The 21107-nt window shown below is 40.9% G+C and overlaps 1 protein-coding gene across 1 annotated transcript; it reads right to left on the bottom strand.

The window, feature by feature from the left end:
* Nucleotides 1-19387, bottom strand: DPH5 (diphthamide biosynthesis 5). Its single transcript, XM_059478017.1, is given in 9 exon segments — nucleotides 1-250; nucleotides 1119-1222; nucleotides 2277-2316; nucleotides 3208-3328; nucleotides 12638-12746; nucleotides 15669-15793; nucleotides 18896-19074; nucleotides 19077-19126; nucleotides 19128-19387. Coding segments are annotated over 9 exon segments (1212 nt in total). The 3' UTR covers nucleotides 1-26.
* Nucleotides 19388-21107: the final 1720 nt, after the last annotated feature.

Here is a 21107-nt window from a genome sequence, read left to right as displayed (position 1 = left end):
TGAAAATGTAAATGCCTCGTTTTTATTTAAGCAGTCCTTTGACATGCATTATTTTCAAAACTGGAACTATCTACAGAGAACAGTTTAAGCATTTCCAATTCCAGAGGATGCATAGTGCCTGTAACAATAAAGGAATGTAGTGGAGCACCCAATTCCACAGTGGACATCTGCTGTAGAGTGCCTGAAGCAATCTTCTCATCTAGAGCACCAACACGAGCAAGGCCAACGCAAATTGTGTTTTCAGTAATTTCTGTAAGAAAGAAGATGAAATGTTTCATTTATTGACTAATGGTCCTATCATAAGGGAAAAAATACTCAAAATGCTTAAACCTTAACACTGCATTCTTAAACCTCCAATTATAAAAATATTGGGGTGGCCTAGAAAGAAACTTGCTATTCAAAGAAAATAAAACTTAAGGATGTTGATAAGGAAGAATTCATTCAGGAACTGTGTTCACTTTGAGGAACCTGCTGCTTCTGATTCATTCTATGTAAAGGATAAAATTAAGGGATTTTCATTTTAACAGTACTGAAGGAATAAACTTTTTAAATGAGAAGTAGACCTAGACGAACTTGTTAGAAAAAATTCTGTGACACAATTGCATCATCTTTATGAGCTGCTGTGCTTTTACCCTTGGTCTCAATAAACATTTCACAGTTTGCTCCTGACCAGTGTTAAGAATTCAAGGTGAAAATCACAGTTCTGCATCTTTGGGTTAACCTAGATTCCTGCTGGTGTTCACACAGAGCAGAGTGTGACCAGTCTAAGTAAAACAGAGCTGAGATTTTTTTAAAGCTTGACTGATCTAAAATGCTCAGAATCCTTTTGCCTCCTGCAACTCTAATGGCTCAAAGAGCTCACAGTTCCACATGGATAGAAACAGTGCAGGGTTTCCAGACTGAGGCTTTGACTGTAGCTTCAGGAGCCACCAGTGCGGCTTCATTGCTGCTCACTGAACTGTGCTGGGCTAAATCCATCTCGTGACTGGGATTTAGGGCAGCCCAAATCCACTGCAGAGCAGAATTCTGGGAGTCAGGGGAGGGGAGTGGAGTTCAGAGGCTCATCAAGACGTGTGACTGGAGAGGGGTGGTAGCAGACAGAAGCAGTCCAATCATACCTGGTTTTTCTCCTTGGAGCCTTCTGTTTTGAATAATGGCAAGAAGCTGTTCTGCAGCTTGATTCACACTCATGTAACGTGGTGGCTCATAAATCTTTCTTCCTCTGCAGGGAAGGAAAAGCAGAGAAATTTTACATATAACCCATTTTGTTATCCCCAGCAATCTTACAGCTTATTTCAAGAGACCTCTAGACCAGCAGGTTGAATTTAAATAGGCCCAGGCTCTCAGGCTGGGTCTTTTAGACAAGAGTGGAATTTTTAAAGAATACAGAAATCTGTTGTGCTCTCACCACCCCTGTGAAACAGCTGGGCTCCAGCTGCCAGATCATTTAGATCCTAAAAGCAAATTCAACTGCTAGAAGCAAGATGCTGGTTTTGCAGCTACTCTTGAAGGATGCATTAGACTTAAATGCAAGGGCATACAACTGTTTTTCTGTTAAATGCCCTGTAGACAGATGATTACAGACTAGAAATATATTCTTAAATGAAATGCTGCTTTCTTTGCCAACTGCGGATTCAGTCAAACAGATTTTATTTTGAAACTCCAGAATAAACAAACCTCAATGATACTGTGAGACTTCACAAATGTTAATTTAGACCAGTTACAGCATGGGTACAGAGGATCCATTTATGTGAAAACATACAGATTGCAGAGATGAGTAAGATGTGGCAAAAACTTTTTGAACACAGTTAAATGAGCTTAAGAGCATTTTCTGTATATTGCTTATTTAACTCTTTAAGAAGGGTGTTATGTATTCTGCACTTTGCACTGTGTATAAAGAATAAAATTAGAACACTGTTTCAGATATTAATCTGTTTCAGGAGATGGCAGAACAGTAGAGAAATAACACTTCATGCACCAAGAGGAAAGCCTATCTGTGTCTGACTTAGTGCTTCTCACAGGAACAGTTACAAAAAAGATCATGTTCTGCTGCAACTCCATTCACTTACTGTAAATAAAGCCAGGCCCTATTGCAAGGAACAAAAGAGTTTCACTCCTGGTAAGAAACAAAGGACAGTGGCCACCAAGAAGCACAAGAGAAGAAGGCAGGTAAGTTCAGTATTAGATTATGGGCACAGAACCTTTGTTCCTTGTACAAAAAAAAACCTTTGTAGGGGCACTGTATGTTTCTATGGATTTTCAAAATGGTGACTCACTTCATGAGATTCTCCAGAGACTGCTCCTTCACTTTAATATCTGTAGAACAAAACACATTAAAACACAGCTTTTCTACAAGCTTCCCACTTAGTCTTCTATGTAGGTGAAGCTTTAACAATGTTTTAGCTATTATTAATATTGTAATATTATTATATTTAGCTATTAGAATATGGATCACATTGTACTGTTTCATCTGTTAGTTAAGCTCAAAGCCTGTGACTTTATGCATGTGATTTTACCCAACAGGGCAAATTTCACAGATTTCAGAGCAACACAGCCAAATAAAAATCCTGGTAAATATACAAATAGGCATATTTACCATAAGATAGTTAAATACTAGCACATTTGAGCACACCAGTTCATTGGGACTACTCTTAAATTATGAGCACTTTATGTCACAGAATGTAAAGCAGTCTGACTGCTCATCACTGCCATGCAGGAACCTGACTTTCATTAGCACTTCCTTCCTGTCCCAATCAAAATTTAGAACAAGATTCTCTTATGGGAAAATAAAAGGATTTGGGCAAAACTGAAATAGAGAAGGAGTCGGGTAGGTAAGACTGCTGCCAGTTTTATGAAACAGATTGACCATAATCTTTCCAAGAGGAATCCAAATGTTACCTGTACTCAAACACCCTTCTCCCCCGGCCTACAGAAAGCTGGATACACTTTTAACCTCAAATAAGTATTCCTTGTTACATAATCAACTTCTAAACCAAAGTGACCCAGATGAAAGGGGTTAAAATGCAAAACCCCAAGATTGTAAGTGCCCAGTTTACCACATTGCTTCTACATCCATGAAGTCACTTTCAGTTCAGAAGTTCATCAGCACTAACCTTTTTAATGCCACATTTGCTTATCTGGTGATCTAGTCAGTTGGGTAAACACTCAATACACAAACTAAAAGGCAGGAGAGTGGCTGCTGCTCACCAAGTAAGCACAGGGTGTGCATTCCATTCCGCCTGTTCTTCTCAATCTTGTCAAAGAAGCTCTCTGGTTTCCATGTATCTGTCCAGAACACTATGGAAACGGTTTCTCCAAAATTGTACAACTGTAAAACAGAGCAAATGCAGTAACACACATGAGCAATAAGAAAAAATAAGAGCATTCAATAATGTTAAAGGCCAAGTAATGAACTACCTGCAAAGATTTTGCTCCATTCACCTTTCCAATGCATAATTAGTAACTTTCTATTTCTACTTTCTATTGTTACTCAACTCTGAAGTCCTTTCAAAGGCAAAAGCTTTGTAAGATTAGCACCAAAATCATTATTTGTTACTTTGGCTAAGGGCTTTTTATTTCTTACTTTGGTTAAGGTTAGACAGCTTGGAATAATGCTATAATGTAATGTTTTGATTCTATTGATTTAAATGGCATTTTGCTGCAGATGGAAGCTCTAGCAGGCAAAAGAAGTTACAGTCAAAGGAGATAGTAGATATGAAGATCTGAAGACAGACTGTGCATGAAGCAGAGAGGTACAACATTGTTTATGCACATATGGAAAGAATATTGCTGGCAGATCCTATGTCAAGTATACTCACTGGTTCTATTCTCAGCCTTAACACATTTATTACTGGAAGTAAGTCCCTCATCTTGCTGAGACATTTGAAGCCACAGTCTTGCCAATTATCTCTGGTGATGCAAAAGGGAAAGTCATATGTAACTTAAGGTAGCATCTGGCTTGGAAGTAGGTTTTGCCCTGAAATAGGGGAATACCAAGCATCAGTTTTGGTCTATTTAGCTCTGGACTCAGGCCACTCCAGATGGATTTTACAGCTTGCCACTATTCTGTCTGCTCAAGCCCACCAGAGAAACAACAGCTACATGAACTACCCTTCTCACTTTCTCTGTACTCCTGGAAGGAAAAGCTGCTTTTCCAAGCCCATGAAAGGAGACAAAGGCACTGTGTGTGCTTTGGCAGAGGACCCTGTATAGAAGCAGCTCTGGCAGCCCTGTGCCATGTGGGGATTCCCCTATATGTACTTCTGTTGCTGTGGCATTAGCCTGTGGCTTTAACTCCTTTGTGCTGGTAGAGCAGAACTTGAATCACAGCAGAAACATGTTTATTTTCAAAAGCTCAAATTTTAACCATTCATGCTGATAAAATTTATTCAAAGATTCCTGGAAGATAACTGAAAACATTTCCTCTTTTAAGTATTTCATTCTAGCACGAGCACAAGAACATACTGGGTACATTTCACAACCTAAAGGTTCTTCCAGTAAATACAGGTTTAACCAAATAAGTTGCTCCTGATGTAACCTTCCTGATATTAGCTATTTCAAGGCTGTGTTCTAGAAAATAAAAAGAAAAATCAAAGTATGCTTTGCCTATTTTTCATGTGGCTGCCTAGAACTCATTCCCATTTTGTACCAAATCTGTAGAAAAACTATTAGAAAAGAAGTTTCTCCTTCTCCATGTCACTGTTAGAGCATCTGGGAGCAAGATACCTTTAATCTCCTTGGTAGCATTCCTGCAAACTTCCAGAAGTGCTGCAATGTCTGATACCAACCTAAGAGCTCCCCATCAGCACCTGAAACCACTGCAGCCACTTCCCCAAAGCAGCAGTCCTTGTTCAGGACAGAAAGGGGCCTCAATTAACCTTAAATCTTTCTTACCTTGGCCCTTTGGCATTTTGATAAACCAAGGAAAAAATCTTCCACCTCTGCCCTTTAGGAAATGAAAGGATATGCAGAAATGGGAAAAATGTTAATATCTGTGAGGTATTTTGTTGGGAACCAGAACTCCTAAACCACTCTGCCACATGTTAAGAATGAGCTGGACTTTCAACTTTATACCATACATTGCTAATTCTGATTGTTATCATTCTCTTTTCCATTACTCACTACAAAGATCCTCTTTGCCAACAAGAAGTTAAGCAAGTTATCCTTTTCCCTGCCAATCATTCACTAATCTGTCCTTTGTTTACAGGGTTTTGCATTAATTAATACTGAAGCCTGGATGTCAAAAAAGAGTAAAATATTTTTGTCAGAAACTGCCTGTCTATTCTGTAGAAATACCTTCAGAACACCTTCATGAAGAATTGATACTACAGACAACTGTACTTAGTCTCAAAAAATACACCTGTTTTCTCAGCACCTGGAAAGCACAGAAGTAGTTTCTACACCAATAAGATAGAGTAGGAGACATATTTTATTGACCTCCTGGAAATGCTTTTGCAGTTTATGCCCCTCTACTAACTAAACTTGCGAAGAACAGATATCCTAGGATTAATGTGCACAGATTCTTACTTTAAATTACAAAGGGAGGAATACTACTTTGGAAAGTCCCTGGTACACCATCAATCTGAATGCTGAGGAACTGAAGTAGTAAGTGGGATACCTCTATTGTGCTTGAATACTTATAACCAATTACCTTCCAAACACTTCTACAGACACAAACCAATATTTTTTTTTCATCCAGTATTTGATCTCTACAGACGTGTGACATTTAAGAAAACATACGAACTGCTCTTCACCAGGGCAAGCCTGCATTAAGAAGGACATAACTGTATCAGAACTTACACTTTAAATGCTCTCCCTCCTCATGCAGAATTCAATTTGTTCCTAATTTAATTTCCTCTGCTGTGCTCTAATTTCCACCTTTTGAACTTGGGAATGAATTATCAGACTTTCAAGAAAAGCCTTCCAGCAGAGAGAGCTGTAAATGCCAAAAATGGCACTACTATCCTAAGGATTCAGGAGTTACAGAAGACAGCAGGTCCACTAAAGACAAAACCAACTGAAATTAAAATGCATTCTTTCCACCAACCAAAAAAGGCTGCAGAGGGTCCCAAAATTCCAGGAATCATGCTTCTCACTGAAATAGAGCTGTCTGACATGTTTGCTAACCAAGGAGTGTTACAACACAACTAAGGATTACTGCCATGCTTTTGAGACTGTTCAGGAGTTCAGTAAGATGACGAGCTGTGTGTATTTGCAGAGACCAGGGATTGGCTGTACAGTGGCTGGCACAGCTCTAAAGAGAGGCAGCAGCAAATGAAATTTCACAGTCAACTTGTGTGTGCTGCACTTTACATGAAGCATGAGGGGTTTAGGAGTGGGCAATGTGTGCTTTGCCCCAACATCTCAGGCATCACAATTGCACTGTGAGCAGATTTGTTAATGTGCCTACATTCTGCTCAGGCACAAAAGTGCCAGAATTTCAAAGGGGCACAGTGAAATGGTTGGACAGATATTTCATGTTTTCAGCTTGGAAACCAAAGTTCTTACCTTCTTCTCAATGCTCAAAAACATCACAGAAAAGTTTCAAAAGGTCCTTTTGAAAGACCTCAGTCTTTGGAAATACCCCTTTCTCTGCACCCTCCCCCAAGTAGTGACTGGCTTAAGCAAAACTCTGTGCATCAAATTTTGCAATGCAGTAGCTCAGGTCAGCAAAGGAAGCCAGCACTCCACTGTGAGGCAATGCCCTGCTGCTAGAGTTTTCTCACAAAACACTGCAGAAAGCTCTTCTTCAACTCACAGTTACATCACCTCAGAACAAGATATAAATTCCTATTTTATTTACACACATGATATGAAAGAATGATTGACAACTTTTGGTGCTTGTTTTCTGTTAGTATTTTACTCTTTCTATTAATGCTATTTCTTATTTTACTTCTTGTTTATACAAGCAGAATTGATTGCAAATTGAGAGGCCAGAATGAACTGTGAGAGAAAGTACCATGATCTCACCTTGGAAAGTCTTCATGCAAATGGAATTTCAATGAAACTGCTCAGCCACTTTGTTAAAGACCAGTCTGATATCAAATACCTGAACCTGTCCTGATCAATTGTCCTCACTTGAAATCATGGTGTGGTCAAGCACCACAAAAATTTAGGGCATAAAAGACAGAACAAGCTGACACTAAATAGGGAAATTAAAAAAGGAAGATCCACCATCCCCTCTAGAAAGTACTAAAGCAAGCAGGATAGAAGATGCAAAATAATAGTAAAGGTCAGTTGGCTAACAGCTGCAGAGAAACCAAGAAGTAAACATTTCAAAACACAGACATCTATTTTTACAGCATCTTTCCCAGAATTATTGCTGTATCAGCTTCAATGGTGACACAGCAATTTTTCACTTATGAACCTATCTCCTTTCCTAACATTTCAAACAGCTTCAGAACTAGTCACAGGTCTGGTTCCTCCCAAAAAAAGGAGTTATTACATTCTTCAGACCTGCCACCATACACAACCAAATACCTGAGACCTCCTAGGTCTGAAATGCTACAGAGCCATGTTCATCCCAGGTCCCACTGCAGATAGTTCTCACAGCACAGGAATTATGTGAATGATGGAAATTCAGACTCTTCTCAGCCTAATCACAACCCACTGGTAGGAACTAAGAGGCTTTTTCTCCTAAGACTATTCCTCTTGGAATAGTGGATTTAGAGACTGCAGAGCACCTTGCATTATCCCAGGTTACTTCCTGATAGATCCCAATGAGCATACCCAGAAAAGCTAAGATACATTTTCTTTTTCTTTGTCATAGGGGTTCTGACATGATGCTAGGCAATGTTCATCCTCAAAGATAAGGAACCTGAGTCAGGTTTTTCCCTTTATTCCCCCTAACCTGTTACAACCCTCCAGACCACATACATCAAATTAAAGGGCTCCTGCTGCTCTTTGTATTATATATTGTTGCTTGATAGCAGTTTAAGAAGTTGTGTGATTGTCAACAAAGAGCTAGCAGAATCACTCAATCTTTGTTTTTTCTTGGAATTGGTCATATGAAACAACCACAAGCCTAACTCTAGCCCTTTACACTACCTTATTTAGTATCACAGACCTTTAGCAACTTCAAATGCCTCTCATGAGAACCTTCACATGAAACTGAAAAGTTTTACCATTCACCTAGATCTGGCTTTGACTCCTTTTTGTACTGCAAGCTGAGAGATTGCCCTAGCTGTCCCAAAAACTTCCAGTTCCCTTAGTACATGCCAGAGAGAAAGGAACTGGGAAGAAAACACATTTGGTTGAGGGAAACCCACTCCATATAATTGCAGTCTTCAGAAGGCAGCTGAGACAAATCACATAAAATCTGTTGAAGGGACAAGCACATTTTGCTTTGGCTGCCTCTTGGATCTGCTTAGGAAATAGCCACTCCATAAGAAGAACAAAATTCAGCTATCAAAATACTGAGAAAGCAAACTTGCATAGGAGAGGATTTGCCCTTCAAGGTAATGCCACCTTATCTTTAAAAACCTTCTAAGATTCTTTCTGTCAAAAGCAATGTTTCCTTCCTGCCCTGAAGGTGACTTGGGTTACTAATATGAAATGAAGATATCTAAAAGAAAAAAAAACCCCAAACCTGATTAAATAGATGTTTCTGGGTCATGTTTGCTGCTGACAAATAGCACTAAGTTGGACAGCAATTGTGAGTAATGAAATAGTGTGACTAGCACTGTTTAAACCTTTAATTGGCTTGAGAAATAAATGCCAACTTCTTAAAGGCTCAGAAACTGTTAGTAACTGAAAAAACAGAAATAGAAAACAGTTTAACAGTCAGTAATTTTGTGTACAGTCCCTCCTATTAGAGCAGAGTGTTTTTGAAGATTAGGGCACACAGAGAGGGTGGGACTCAGAGGCACCACTCCTGCAGCTACTACAGGGTTTCTATTTGACTATGAGCACAGTAATTAACAATAGCATCCTACAGCTTCTTCATCTTTAAGTAGTATTTTTCAACTTGACACTGGAAATATACTCACCTGTTCAGCAAAACCTCAAAAATAACACAGTAAGCATTGCTTTTGTATTTAAGTGACTAGCTGCTAGCAAAAAGGCTATTTTCTATTTTATAACTGTAATTTTCTAACAAGAATTAAGAGGACTGCAAACATAAAACCCAAGATGCGTCACTGAAAGAAACAAGGGCACATGCAGATGTTTGTTCTAAAGCTATTCAGCTGGAAAGTGGGTACATCGCAAAAGAAAGGCAGCTCTTTGCTGTTACATGTTTTTTTCCTAGCTACCCAACCAAATGCTTTCAAAATGAGCAGCACCATTCAGAAATGAGCGTCTCATTTTAGCCTTTTATCTCAACGTGTGACTTGCCTCCAGCTTTGCCCTTCAGTTCTCAGTCCTCTTTCTTTATGTCAGTGCCATGATCTCAAGCCATTTCAAGTTGCATCATTCCTTCACATGCACCACAGGTCAGCGTGATGCAGAATCTTCCAGATGTGTTTGACCAACAGCAGTTCTACCTCAAGGACACATTAGCAGCACTGGGTCAGAGAGAATTCTGTCCTGAGAGCACCAGTCTGGCCAGTGACGTTCCCAAACCAACCCAGATGTCATGCATATTAGAAATTAAGGAGAAATATGCAAATTAGAGATTCTCATTTTCCTGCCTCTTTATTCTAGGGCTAAAAGCCTTAGCAATCAGTCCTATTCTGAAAAACTGAGAGTGGGCACAGGTACAGCCTGTGCTTCCCTGGCAGTGTCTGCAGATACCAAAGTGCCTGCTGTCCTCACTGGTGCTTGCTCCCCACCACAACAGGAGTCAGAGTGACAAACACACCCACATGGCAGACTCCAGACAAGGGAGGTGAACCTGCAGAGAACATGCTAAGAGGCACTGACATAGGAGCACGTTTCTTGGCTTCTCTCCCATAACTGTATTCTTTTGTTTTTAAGGGAAAACAGCTTCTTCAGCCTTGGAAAGAAAAAAATCTGTCACAGTGAAGCACAGCAAAAACAGTGTAAAAGAGAGAGGCACAGCAAATCACAGTGCCTTATGCACAGTCAAGACTACCACTTTGCTAAGTTATATTATCCCAGCACAGTTTATCAGGCTGTGAGAGCTTCCAAGAAGTTTAATTTTCAAAATTAAAACCCCACTCCTTTTTTTCAGTATTCCAAAACAGTTTCACTAATTCTGTTAAATGATGAGATAGAAAAAAAGTATTTGAAAATAGATATGCAGCCCTCTTTATTATTTGGCAAGAACTACAGCTATGGAATGAAGGTAACAAACCATCACTGATACTGTACCAACTTCACTAAATCACTGTACAGGAAAATTGCACAGTACCAGAATGTTGTTGGCTTGTTGGCTGTACAGAAACATTGCTCTGATGACCAAAGATGTTCTTTTGTGACCAGACTGTGCTGTGGCTGCATTTCACTGACAGCCTAATCAGCAGTTACAGCTCGCTACGCACATGGCTCTCTGAACGGCGTATAAAGGTGTTTCCTGTTTTTCTCTACTAAGAAAGAGAGAGGGCTTGTATCACAATCAGATTAAAACAAGAAAAAAAGCAAAGCCTTTTCTGTGGTGAAGCAAAAGAGGAATCCCTCCCATTGACAGGAACTTTACAATTGGAGACACAATAACTCCAAAATTAAATTGATGGCAGGAGACAGCCATGGAACGTGAAGGCTTTTGAAAGAAATTATAAACTTCCAATACAACTCTAGTTAATCAAAGGCTGCTTTTTTGTAAGATACACCTCACTTGCTGTTTATGCCAGTAAGGAGCAATCAAGACTTAAATGTACAACAGGTTATATTCAGCCTGGTAATGCAATCACTATTGCCTAAAATGCCTTATATGACAACAGGAGTGTGGACTTAGGAGAAGGCAACCCCTCCGAAGGCAGAATGGAAAAGGGGACTAATGCCAGAGTGAATAACATCACATCCTTTATGGTCTGCTCCCTTCAGCAAGGGATAAGGGAATAGCAATCTAATCTCCAAAACTCTGCATATGTGAATAATCTTATGGACTGTTTATAGTCTACTCACATTAGGTTTCTGGCCCTTTTTTTCAATTAACCTAAAAGCTACATACTGCTCCTTCCTATGCATGGCTGAACTGTGGGGGAAGCAAACTTTCAGAAAACTTAAAAATCTCTTTGGGCCTTGCATCTTCCTTCCTAATGAATTTAAGAGAACAGTAAAAAAGACAGCAAATAGCAGAAACTACTTGTCAACAACCTGACAGCAGCAGCAAACTTTACAGCACCATCAAGCCAAAAGGGGAAGGGTGAGCCCAGCTGCAACTCTTGTTTTACCCACCCTGGTAAGTGCAGTCATGCGACAGCTGCTATTTGTCTGCTGGGTACATTTTAGACACCAAGAAGCCCATTTCCTTTCTAAAAGATCATTTTGCCCAAGTCTTGCAGCAATAGGCAGGCATCACTAAGAAGGTGCTCACAAGAGAATTATAAAGAGTGTGAATGCTATGCAGCATTCCCTTTAGCATTAGCTAATGGGACAGGTGTCACTGCATTGGTTTTGAGCCAGGTCAGACAGGGTGCTCAGATTTCTAATCAAAACCAAAGATAATACCCAAACTCATTGACACAGATTTTCTGCTGTTGGCCAGCATTACTATTTGAATGGAGTTTGGAGTATTGGAGTAATTTGAATGTACCAAAGTGTTTGTTGAAATTAAAATAAATTGTGTTCTTTTTTGTACTGCTAGGAAGGAATTCCTCCTTCAGTAATGGAAAGTTATTGTTCAAACCCCCAACTTGTCTGTAGTACACTTACACTCCTGTGCTTGCTATTGGCTTTTGTAAAGTGGGAACTTGGTTTTGGGGTCCCATACACAGGGAACCATTCTGAACCTTGAGAGGGCAGGTTCTATGTTAAAGTGATGAATGAAAACAAGAGAGGGAAGCTTCATCTAATTTATATGTGATTAGTTATTATTTATACACTACCAAAATATCTTTCATGAAGTAAAAGTAATAATGGACCTATATATGTGTAAAAGGAAGTATTTTCTTGGGGAACACTAGACCTTTTCTACTTTAGCCATTCAAGATGCACAACAACTGTAATTTGTTTTACTAGTCCTTGGCTAAGCAAATCCCTCCCCCCTCATCAGATTGGCAGAAAGTGGAGACAGATCAAATTTTTTAAGAGAAAGAGTGCATGATATTCAAGACTTTGGAATTATGATCTGAGTTGGACATATAGGCAGGCTTGTGCATGTATTTCTGATATGACAAGATCAGCATAGTTGTCTAAAGGATAACAACCTTATTTAAGAATAAACTTATCAGGTATTACCTGATTTTACCATCAGTAGTAAAAGGAAGCCAACATGAACAAAGCTTCATCTGTAAAATTACTTTAAATACCAAAGGCTCCTGGGGCAGAAGGAAGTTAGAAAGCAGAAAAGAATAAATGTGTTACTATTCATTTTCATATGAGTTCATCAAAAAGGGCTTTTGCTGACATGTGGCATGCTAAAAGGACGCGCTAAAAAATTCTAAGATTATGTGTACAGTTGTTACAGATCTTCAAAGTTGGGATTGCAACATGCACTGCCACAGCAGTAGAAGAGCTCACCAATTCTCAGCTTAGCAGTTGTGAAACAACACGTATGCGTACACAAAAATATTACCTGTAAACCACAGCAGCCCACTGCATTCATTATTGAAGCATTGTGAATGACCTTGTAAGGAATCCCCAATTTTACTGCACGTAGCACTAAATCACTGTGTGTTGTGGCCCTGTGGTAAGAAAAGGAAGGAATTAAACATTGAAAACATGGTGTTACCGAGTGTTACTATCACTATAGTTTGTTTTGGAATAAAATTAAATCCTTCACAACAAGGACAGTACAGAGATGGGAAAATGGCAACAATATCCCAGTGGTTACAGGAAAATAAAAACTCCAGTAAGGCTTCCATGTCATCTTCCCCAGCTGAAATGCCTGGCATCCTCAGTATGGTACAGCCCTTTGCAGCTTTCTGGCATCGTTAGAACTGTAACACTGTGACAATGTCACTTTATAAAGTAGCCTTGGCAAGCACTTGAAAAGGGAAGGTCCATGTATCCTTTGTCTTCTGCAGGTGTCTGTTAAACATGCATTGAACTGTAAAGGTCAACTCTGTTTGGCACAAACTTCCACAAAACTCCAGGATTTCATTACTGGCTGCACAGCCAGGCCCTCTCCCATCTGCACCAGCGTGTGCCAGGAAAGCCCCATGCTCACACAAGAACTCTGAACAGACAGAGGTGAACTGCATGTTTACTTAGAAAAAACATCCTTAGACTGAATCAATTTTTCTAACAGTTAATCCAGATTACTCAAATTAACAATGCCTAAATCTGAGTGATAGAGCTTATTCTGAAAGAGTTAAGAATATTTTAGTTTCAAACAGAGTTAAATTCAGCTCCAGGTCTAAGGCTCAATATACACATTGCAGTGATTGACTGCTGCAAGAATCACTGGGTTTGCAGTTAAGCAGTTGAGATTAGAGCCTTTTTAAAATGGTCAGTACATATAGATTAAGCAAATCTTTGAACTACAACAATGTTTACATATGTATTTTGCTTGTACGTATGCTTATATGGATGTGAAAACTGAAAATGCACCTACCCCTTGCCTAAATTTGTCAGACCTGATCAATGACCTTAGACATCTCATTCCCAAGATGAGACCACAGACTTCTGTGTAGCCATTTCAAAGAAGGAATGAAAGAAATAACATATGGCCATCAAAACAATAAACTAGGAAAATTGCTTTCACCCTGGCCTTGTTCAGTTACCCTAACAGAATTCCCCTGGTTCTAGCCTGATAATTTCAGTGCTGTGTGTCTGACCAGCACCAGTCAGCAGATCAGGTGCTTCAGACTGGAACACAAATGTGGCAGCAGCTGGCAAAGCTGTAAAGATCAATATTTTTAAAAAGAAATCATTTTCAGCAGAAGAAAAAAAATGAGGAATGTGAATTTGGGAAATCTGACACCCTTATACAAACAGGCTCCCAGACCTAGGAGAAGGCAGCAAAGTGATCTGAACCAATACTTTAGTTACTATACAAACACTGCTCCTCACTTCCAGAAGCAAAGGTAATTTAAGAATGTCTACTCTAAGAGAAGAGGAGACTGGTTTCACAGCCTTGTGTTATTCCCTGCACATACAAAGGACAAGGAGCACTGGAGGATTTTGTGGTTATGCTAATACTGACCAAGGCATCAGCTGGCTTTATTCACTGAAATTTGCTCCAGACAGTATTTTTTTCTCCCAACAGATCTGTCTATAATGACTGTAGTTGAAGGCAGGAGTGCCCTTATGGGCACTCAGCTAATACCAGGAAAAGTTTCATAGAGTCATCTCTCTACAGGCAAAACTTCAGCAGTATTTTCTGTCACTGACAGAGAGGTTAAGTTTTATGGGTAGTAATAATATGGATGTTAACACCAGCCTGGAGTGGTGGACTTTCCATTGTACTACTAAGAGCTAAGAACATAAACACTTAGAGAGAAGCAAGTCATTCAAAAAAAGGGTGGTTTTTAACAATAACATAGTATGGTAACCAGAACTGAAGTATTTTGACATTGAAACTTATGATAACTGAGGCAATCAGAATACTGCTTACAAGTAGCAGTTACATTTCAATCCATGTAGCTTGTTTTTTTATCTTGTGTATTTGTACCAATCACTGGCTCAGAGCACAAGGGTACAGGTAACATGGGTCTACACTCTGCACAAATCAAGTTTGAATGTAAACATGGACTGCAAGTGTAATCAATATTTCTGAAATACAGAGTCATCTGCCCACAATTAGTTTAATATAATATTCTCTTGCCAATTGCCTTCAACCTGTATTTACATAAATTATCAGCTTTTGACAAATGTGTGCATTGCTCCTTTTTCCATAAACTCCATTTTTTCCATCACAAATAAGGTTCTCAGATTTCATTTTTCTTGTGCCCCTTAACATTGTGGTATAAATCTTGCATCACCAGCTGGAGATGAAAAGCTCTTCTGCATGGCTTGACATTACAGATTGATGATGCCTGACCAAAGAGACAGAAGGAGATCCTTCTGGTCATAGAAAAAGCCTATACTTTCCAGCAAGAATAGAAGTGGAAACAAAAGGCCTAATAAACCAACAGGAGAATACATTTATAATGACATACATGATTTTAAGAACTAGCATATATTAAAGCAGATTAATCTGTATTGATTCTAAAATAATATAAAAGTTGCAGTTTATAAGTGCAAACAGCAACTAAAAGAATATTTCCCCAAAACAGCACATTTCTTATTTATTTGACAACACAGAATTTCTTCTGTTAGCAGACAAATCATGAGGCAAAGCATTTGTTATAAAAGGTAGCACAGAGAATAAAATTATAATGAATGACATTATAAGTATCTGCTGAAGGAAAAATTCATACATTCTGGAGGATCCACATTCCAATCTATAATGAACACCTGGGCAAGGAAACTCCAAAGCAAGACAAAGTGTAGACAACTGTATGTATATTTTTAATACAGTAAGGAGTATACAGACATAAAAAGTGTTTCTGGTCTGAAAATCAGTTCCCTCAAAAATAACAACAGTTACAGAGTTGGATTCTTCCTACTGAAAAAAAAAAAAAAAGTGATGAAGCTATAATTAAAATGTTTCACTGTCTTACCCAAAAGGATCACCAACCACAAGAAATGCGACATCACAAACATCAGCTTCTTTTAAAAGGCTATCTGCTTCTTGTTCCACCATTTCTCGGTCAGCCAAAATCAATTCTTTTCCATAAAACTCTTCCTAGAAATTGAAATTAATAATAAACATCAAAATAAGACACTTAGGAACATTTTTGTATGTCTCTGGGTGCTCACTCAGGAACACAGCCAACGCACACTGGAATAAGTAACTTTGTTATTCTCCCCAGCAGCCTGCCCCATGTCTTGGAAAACCTCACCTCTGCTTGCAAGAACACCTGAGCTTTGCACAGAGCAGCTCCTGAGCTGACAAAAATCAGTGAATGTGAACTTTACCCTGACACTGACTTGGCGTTCCGTGCTTTCTGTGCTTTCTGTGTCAGTTGAGCAGCTGCACCTGAAGCAGCTCAGACCCACCTGCACTGAGGGTACCTGGGTGCACTCCAGGCAGAGTTAATTTAAGTTGCTGCTGTGAGGCACCCCCTCTCCCTAGCTCTTGGGCTACTTACAATACTGGCACCCAACCAGGCACAAACACTACACTAGCTCCACCACAACCTGTTCTCTCAGATTTTTCCTTGGTACGTTTTAGCTAACCACATCTAAGGAATGACTTCATATTCGTCCTTCATCTTGAGTTCTCTTTAAGAAGTGCTTTACCAAGCATACAGGTAAACACGTATTTGATCCTGTCCTTAAGTTTTCTTCAGCAGCTCAGTAATCATTGTGTCTCTTTGTACATTCTAAATGCCTTTATTTCAAGAATCAACTTCACACATGTAAATGAAACTTCAGTTAGTTCTAGAACATGTTTTCTGATCATACTGAAAACATCTGCTATGTTGTATCACCATGCATTTTACATGCTCTTTACATGATTATTTTTTTTTTCCAGGGCAAAGACCAAGAAAGGTGGTTTTGTTCTAAGTAGTAGTCAGAAAATTTGTGTGGTATTATGAATAATAATAAATGGATAAAACCATTGAATCAGTTATCACCCAGAAAGGTTTTCCTCCGCCTTCTGTGACTTCTTTGCCCACACAGAACAGTGAATTGACAACAGAACTGTAATACCTGTACAGAAGGAGAGTGATGCTTTCGAAAAAAATCCATCCCATAGTGACAGTAAAAGGTATGGGACCTCTGCTACCAGGCTACATGCCCTTCCCTGAATATGAGTTCCTGCCCATTTTTGAGTATTCCTAACTGTATAAAATCAGGTTATTATCTTCCATGTCAAAAAGACTGCAACCTGTACAGATACAACAGAGAGGGGACCAAATAAATGTGTAAGCAAATCTTGCATCTGTGATTCTGAACCATTGACAGTCACCCTGGAGTAATGCTGAGATCTGCACTGAACCAACTGCAGCAAAGTTTGACACCCACTGGTTTCCATCAGCCCAGATGCACACTGGGACAAGGGAGCTGACTGCAAAGCAGAGCACCCCATAACAGCACAGATCCCTTCCATGGGCTGCCACTGCACCAGCCTGGCTTGGGCCCAGCACTGTGAGCAAATGCACGCTGCAGAACAGATTGGGTGCAGCCCCAGGAACACACCTTTCAGTCTGCCTTCATCCAAGGGAATCTATTTGCATGCTTTGAGACTGCTCCACAATGCTAAACAAAGCATGCTAAGTAGAGAATAAATAAACAGTAAAATGTACACTCACTGGGAGGTCACTGGGTCCAAAAAGTTCTTTCACCAGACTCAGGGCCAATTTGGATGGTCAACATCAAACAACTTTTAATATTCATTTTAGGCCATCCCAATAACAAGCAAGTCTTGTCATTTGAATTTTATGACCTGATTTTAATATCATCAACAGAGAAGGATTTCTGGGAAGTCTCTGCAGGAAAAGATCTGCTCTTTACTTCTTGAGAGTTTTCCTCTAACTTTTCATGTGCTTAGGAGAGAATGACCACCAGATTAGTAAACCGACTATTCAGCATTGTCATTTGTATGTAAACCAGGCTGTATAAACACTTGGTTATTAACTTCTATATTCCCTCTTAGGTGTTTTAGGTAAGACAACATTTTCACTTTGTTTTTATTGATCTTTTTATCTCATCTTTGGCATTTCAAGGTCTGCAAAAGACTTAAAACAGTAAGAAATATACGACAAGAAAACCCAAAATAATCACATCAAAAACTGTCAGCATTTTCCTATTAATCAGTGCTTGATTTTCAGATGGATAGGAATCCATTAATTTTTCTACTGATAGCAAACGCTCATTTTGAAAAGTAAAAATCTCCAAGTAATCCTTTCCATTTAGCAGTTTTCCAACTATCAAACAACCACAAAGAACATTTTGTTTTGAACGGAATGACTTCAATTTAGACTGCTTCAGTGTACTGAAAAGAAACATAAGCTACAGAGCATATCTTCATACAGCACATAAACCAGAGATGCTCCAAATATTCTAGCCTACCTTGTACATGGCAACCATGTAATGCTGACTACAAGCTATAGGTCTCACATGCTCTGTGTATCTGCAGCTCTGCATACAGGTACATTATGGCCATACAGCACCAAGCCCACACAGCATCAGCTTATTCAGAGGCAAGGTCTCTGGTCTGTGGGCAGCTATGCCATTTTTTGGTATTATTTCTGCATTCAACTTCATCTTTCTATGACCATCTGTGACCTCCTCAGAGTTACAATTTGCACATTTTTACTACTCTTGTCTTCCACGAGGTGAGTTTACTAACAAAAACTTAATCTCCACGTTGTCCAACATCTCTGACTGAGCTGTGCCTGTTCTGCACGGTGAGGCAGCTTGGCTCACGTGGAAATGTGACATAATGAAATTGCTATTCCCAGCAGGCATGCTATAACACCTCAGGCTGATACAGAGGTGCAGGGCTTCAAAATATGTGCTTTTCTGGTATGACTTTTGGATGGGGTTCTTTTGTTGCTGTTTTTAAACAGATTAGACACTTTCTAACCAAGTCCTCCAGTATCGCAGGGTTTGCACATATTGGTAGGCTTTGAGATGAAAACTAGCGCCAACAGTTGTAGGAACATTTTATTTTTGCTGCAGTCTTCTTGCTAATTTATCCTAGAGAACACGGTATGTGAAGGTCCCGTACATGAATCTCCCGAGAGCGGGCACCGCTCATTTCTCCTCCGGACCCACCAGCCCCAGCACGCCCAGGCCCGCTGGCACCAGAGGCCTCGGGCCCTGTGACCGGACCTACCAGCGCCTCCTTGCCCACGGTGAGCACGGACGTGTAGGCCTCCAGGTACACCCGGCGGCAGCGCCGCACGGCCTCCAGCCCCTTCACCGTGATGTCCTCGGCATCGCCCAGGCCCAGCCCCACCAGGTACAGCATGCTCGGGGAGCGCCCGGCCAACACCCGCCTCACCAGGGAAACCAAGCGGCCTCAGCCGGGGCGCCGCACGCCCCACCGCTCGTCGGGACCGGGGCCAGGCCTGGGGACAGCCTGGCTCTCGGCTGCTTGTTTCCCGGCTCTCGGCTGCTTGTTTCCCGGCTCCCGGCCGCTCGTTTCCCGGCTCCTAGCTCTCCGCTCCCGGGCTCCTCTCGCCCGGCTCCCGGCTGCCCGCGGCGCCGTTGTGGCGCAGAGACCGCCGGGAGTTGTAGTCCCGGGCCGCAGCTGGGCTATGGCAGCGGTGGGCAAGCCCGGTGCGGGCGGTGTCCCCACAGTGCCGGTCGCTAGCGGCCACAGCATCCCGGTGCTGGGGCTCGGTAAGTGGCGGCGCGCCCGCCCAGAGCCCGCCTCCCTGCCAGAGGCGTTGTGAGAGGGCGGGGGTCACCCCGGGGCCCGGCCTGGCCGGCTCGGCAGGTTCGGCGCTGCCCTTGGCCCGCAGCCGGACTCGCCTCAGGGCAGCCCGGACCGGAGCCTCCTGCCGAGCTGCCCTCGCTGAGCCGGGCGGGCCTGGTGGACTTCCGAGAGTCCCGGTGCCCCTCCGAGAATCCCTGTGCTCCTCCGAGAGAGAGCCCCGGTGTCCCTCCGAGAGCCCCGCTGCCCCTCCGAGAGAGAGCCCTTGTGCAGTGGGGTGAAGCTTCGTGCCCTGCCACATGCCAGCAGCTCGGCGTGCTGGGCAGCGCTGTGCTCGCAGCGCCGCTCCCCTCCAGCTGCCCCGCGGCCATGAGCCGTGTTCGGGTGGCTCGGGTGTGCCTTCTTCGGAAGCTTGGCAGCAGATTTCTGTTTAGAGCAGATTCTCATGATAGAATGAACCTTACCGCACCTGTTGAGCTGAGATCCTGTGCAGGAATCTCAGCGTCTGTGAGGCACAAGGGAATGGTGGTTGATGATAATGATGAATATTTGATGCAGCTATCTCTTACACAGTCACTGCATAGTGAGCAAAATGGCTTATGTTGATCAAAAATTACTGGGTGGGGGGGTTTTTTTCTGTTTTTTGTTGATTATTTTAACCTGTAACACTTACTGCCAATTTACTTTTCTTGGAGATGATTTTATAAAATTAAGGAAAAAATAATGTAAATAGTCTTTTTTAGAGAATGGACTTGATTGTCTTATAGCCATTGTTTCAGTATATGCTGAACTGTGCTTCAGACTTGTCTACAGAACCACCTTTTTATTAGAGGCTGTAATAAATTTCTTGGGTTATGGGTAGAATAAACTGACTAGAAAGCAGATATGCAGAAAGATTCCTTTGTACCCTGTACCCAATAGCTGTTCCCCGTCCTTTTGCTGTACTGGCAAGTTCTGAGTAGTTTATTGTTATGCCTTAACTCATACCACAGTAAATGGACAGTGGCATACAAGAAAATCAAGTTTGAAATTTTCTGGCCCAGTAACTTCTGCCATGTATGGCTTTCCAGGAGCTTCTCTTGACTTTCAAGGAACTTCTCTTGACTTAGAGTGGTGGTGTTGTCATGAGCAGGATTTGGTTCTTTGATTTCACTTACTTGTCTTGCTAGAGTAACACTTTACATACTGCTTTATACAGACTGTGGATCTTTGAGGATTGCGTAATAGATAGGAACCAGTCAAGTCATTTTAAGAAATCCTTGATATACACTGCAAAATGCTGAGAATTTAAGAAGAGAAGGGAGGGGGAAAAAAAGGTGAAGACTTGCCATGCTTGCATTTGTGGTCAAGCTATAAATAACAGAATATGCAGCCCAACACAATGGGATCTTTATGGTAGCTGTTCTCACTTAACTTCTCTTTTCCACATTAATTGCTTTTTTTTGTTACAGTCTTACTGCATTAACTAATATTGTAATGCAAAAAATTTTACTCAGATCTGAAGTAGAGGCAAACTTTCTTAAATGCATTTTCTGCAGGATTTAAGATTTGTTTACCATTTTTTATCCCTCTAAACATGCAGACCTGATTGCTGTCTGGTGCCTCAAGGACAACTTTAATAGATACAGATGTTGCATCTGTTGTTAGATAATCTTTCTAAAAGCTTTAG

Source organism: Ammospiza nelsoni, chromosome 9 (assembly GCF_027579445.1).
Source record: "Ammospiza nelsoni isolate bAmmNel1 chromosome 9, bAmmNel1.pri, whole genome shotgun sequence".
Classification (NCBI taxonomy): Eukaryota; Metazoa; Chordata; class Aves; order Passeriformes; family Passerellidae; genus Ammospiza; species Ammospiza nelsoni.
Note: the sequence above shows the minus strand (reverse complement) of the source record. Positions and strands in the feature narration are given on the sequence as shown.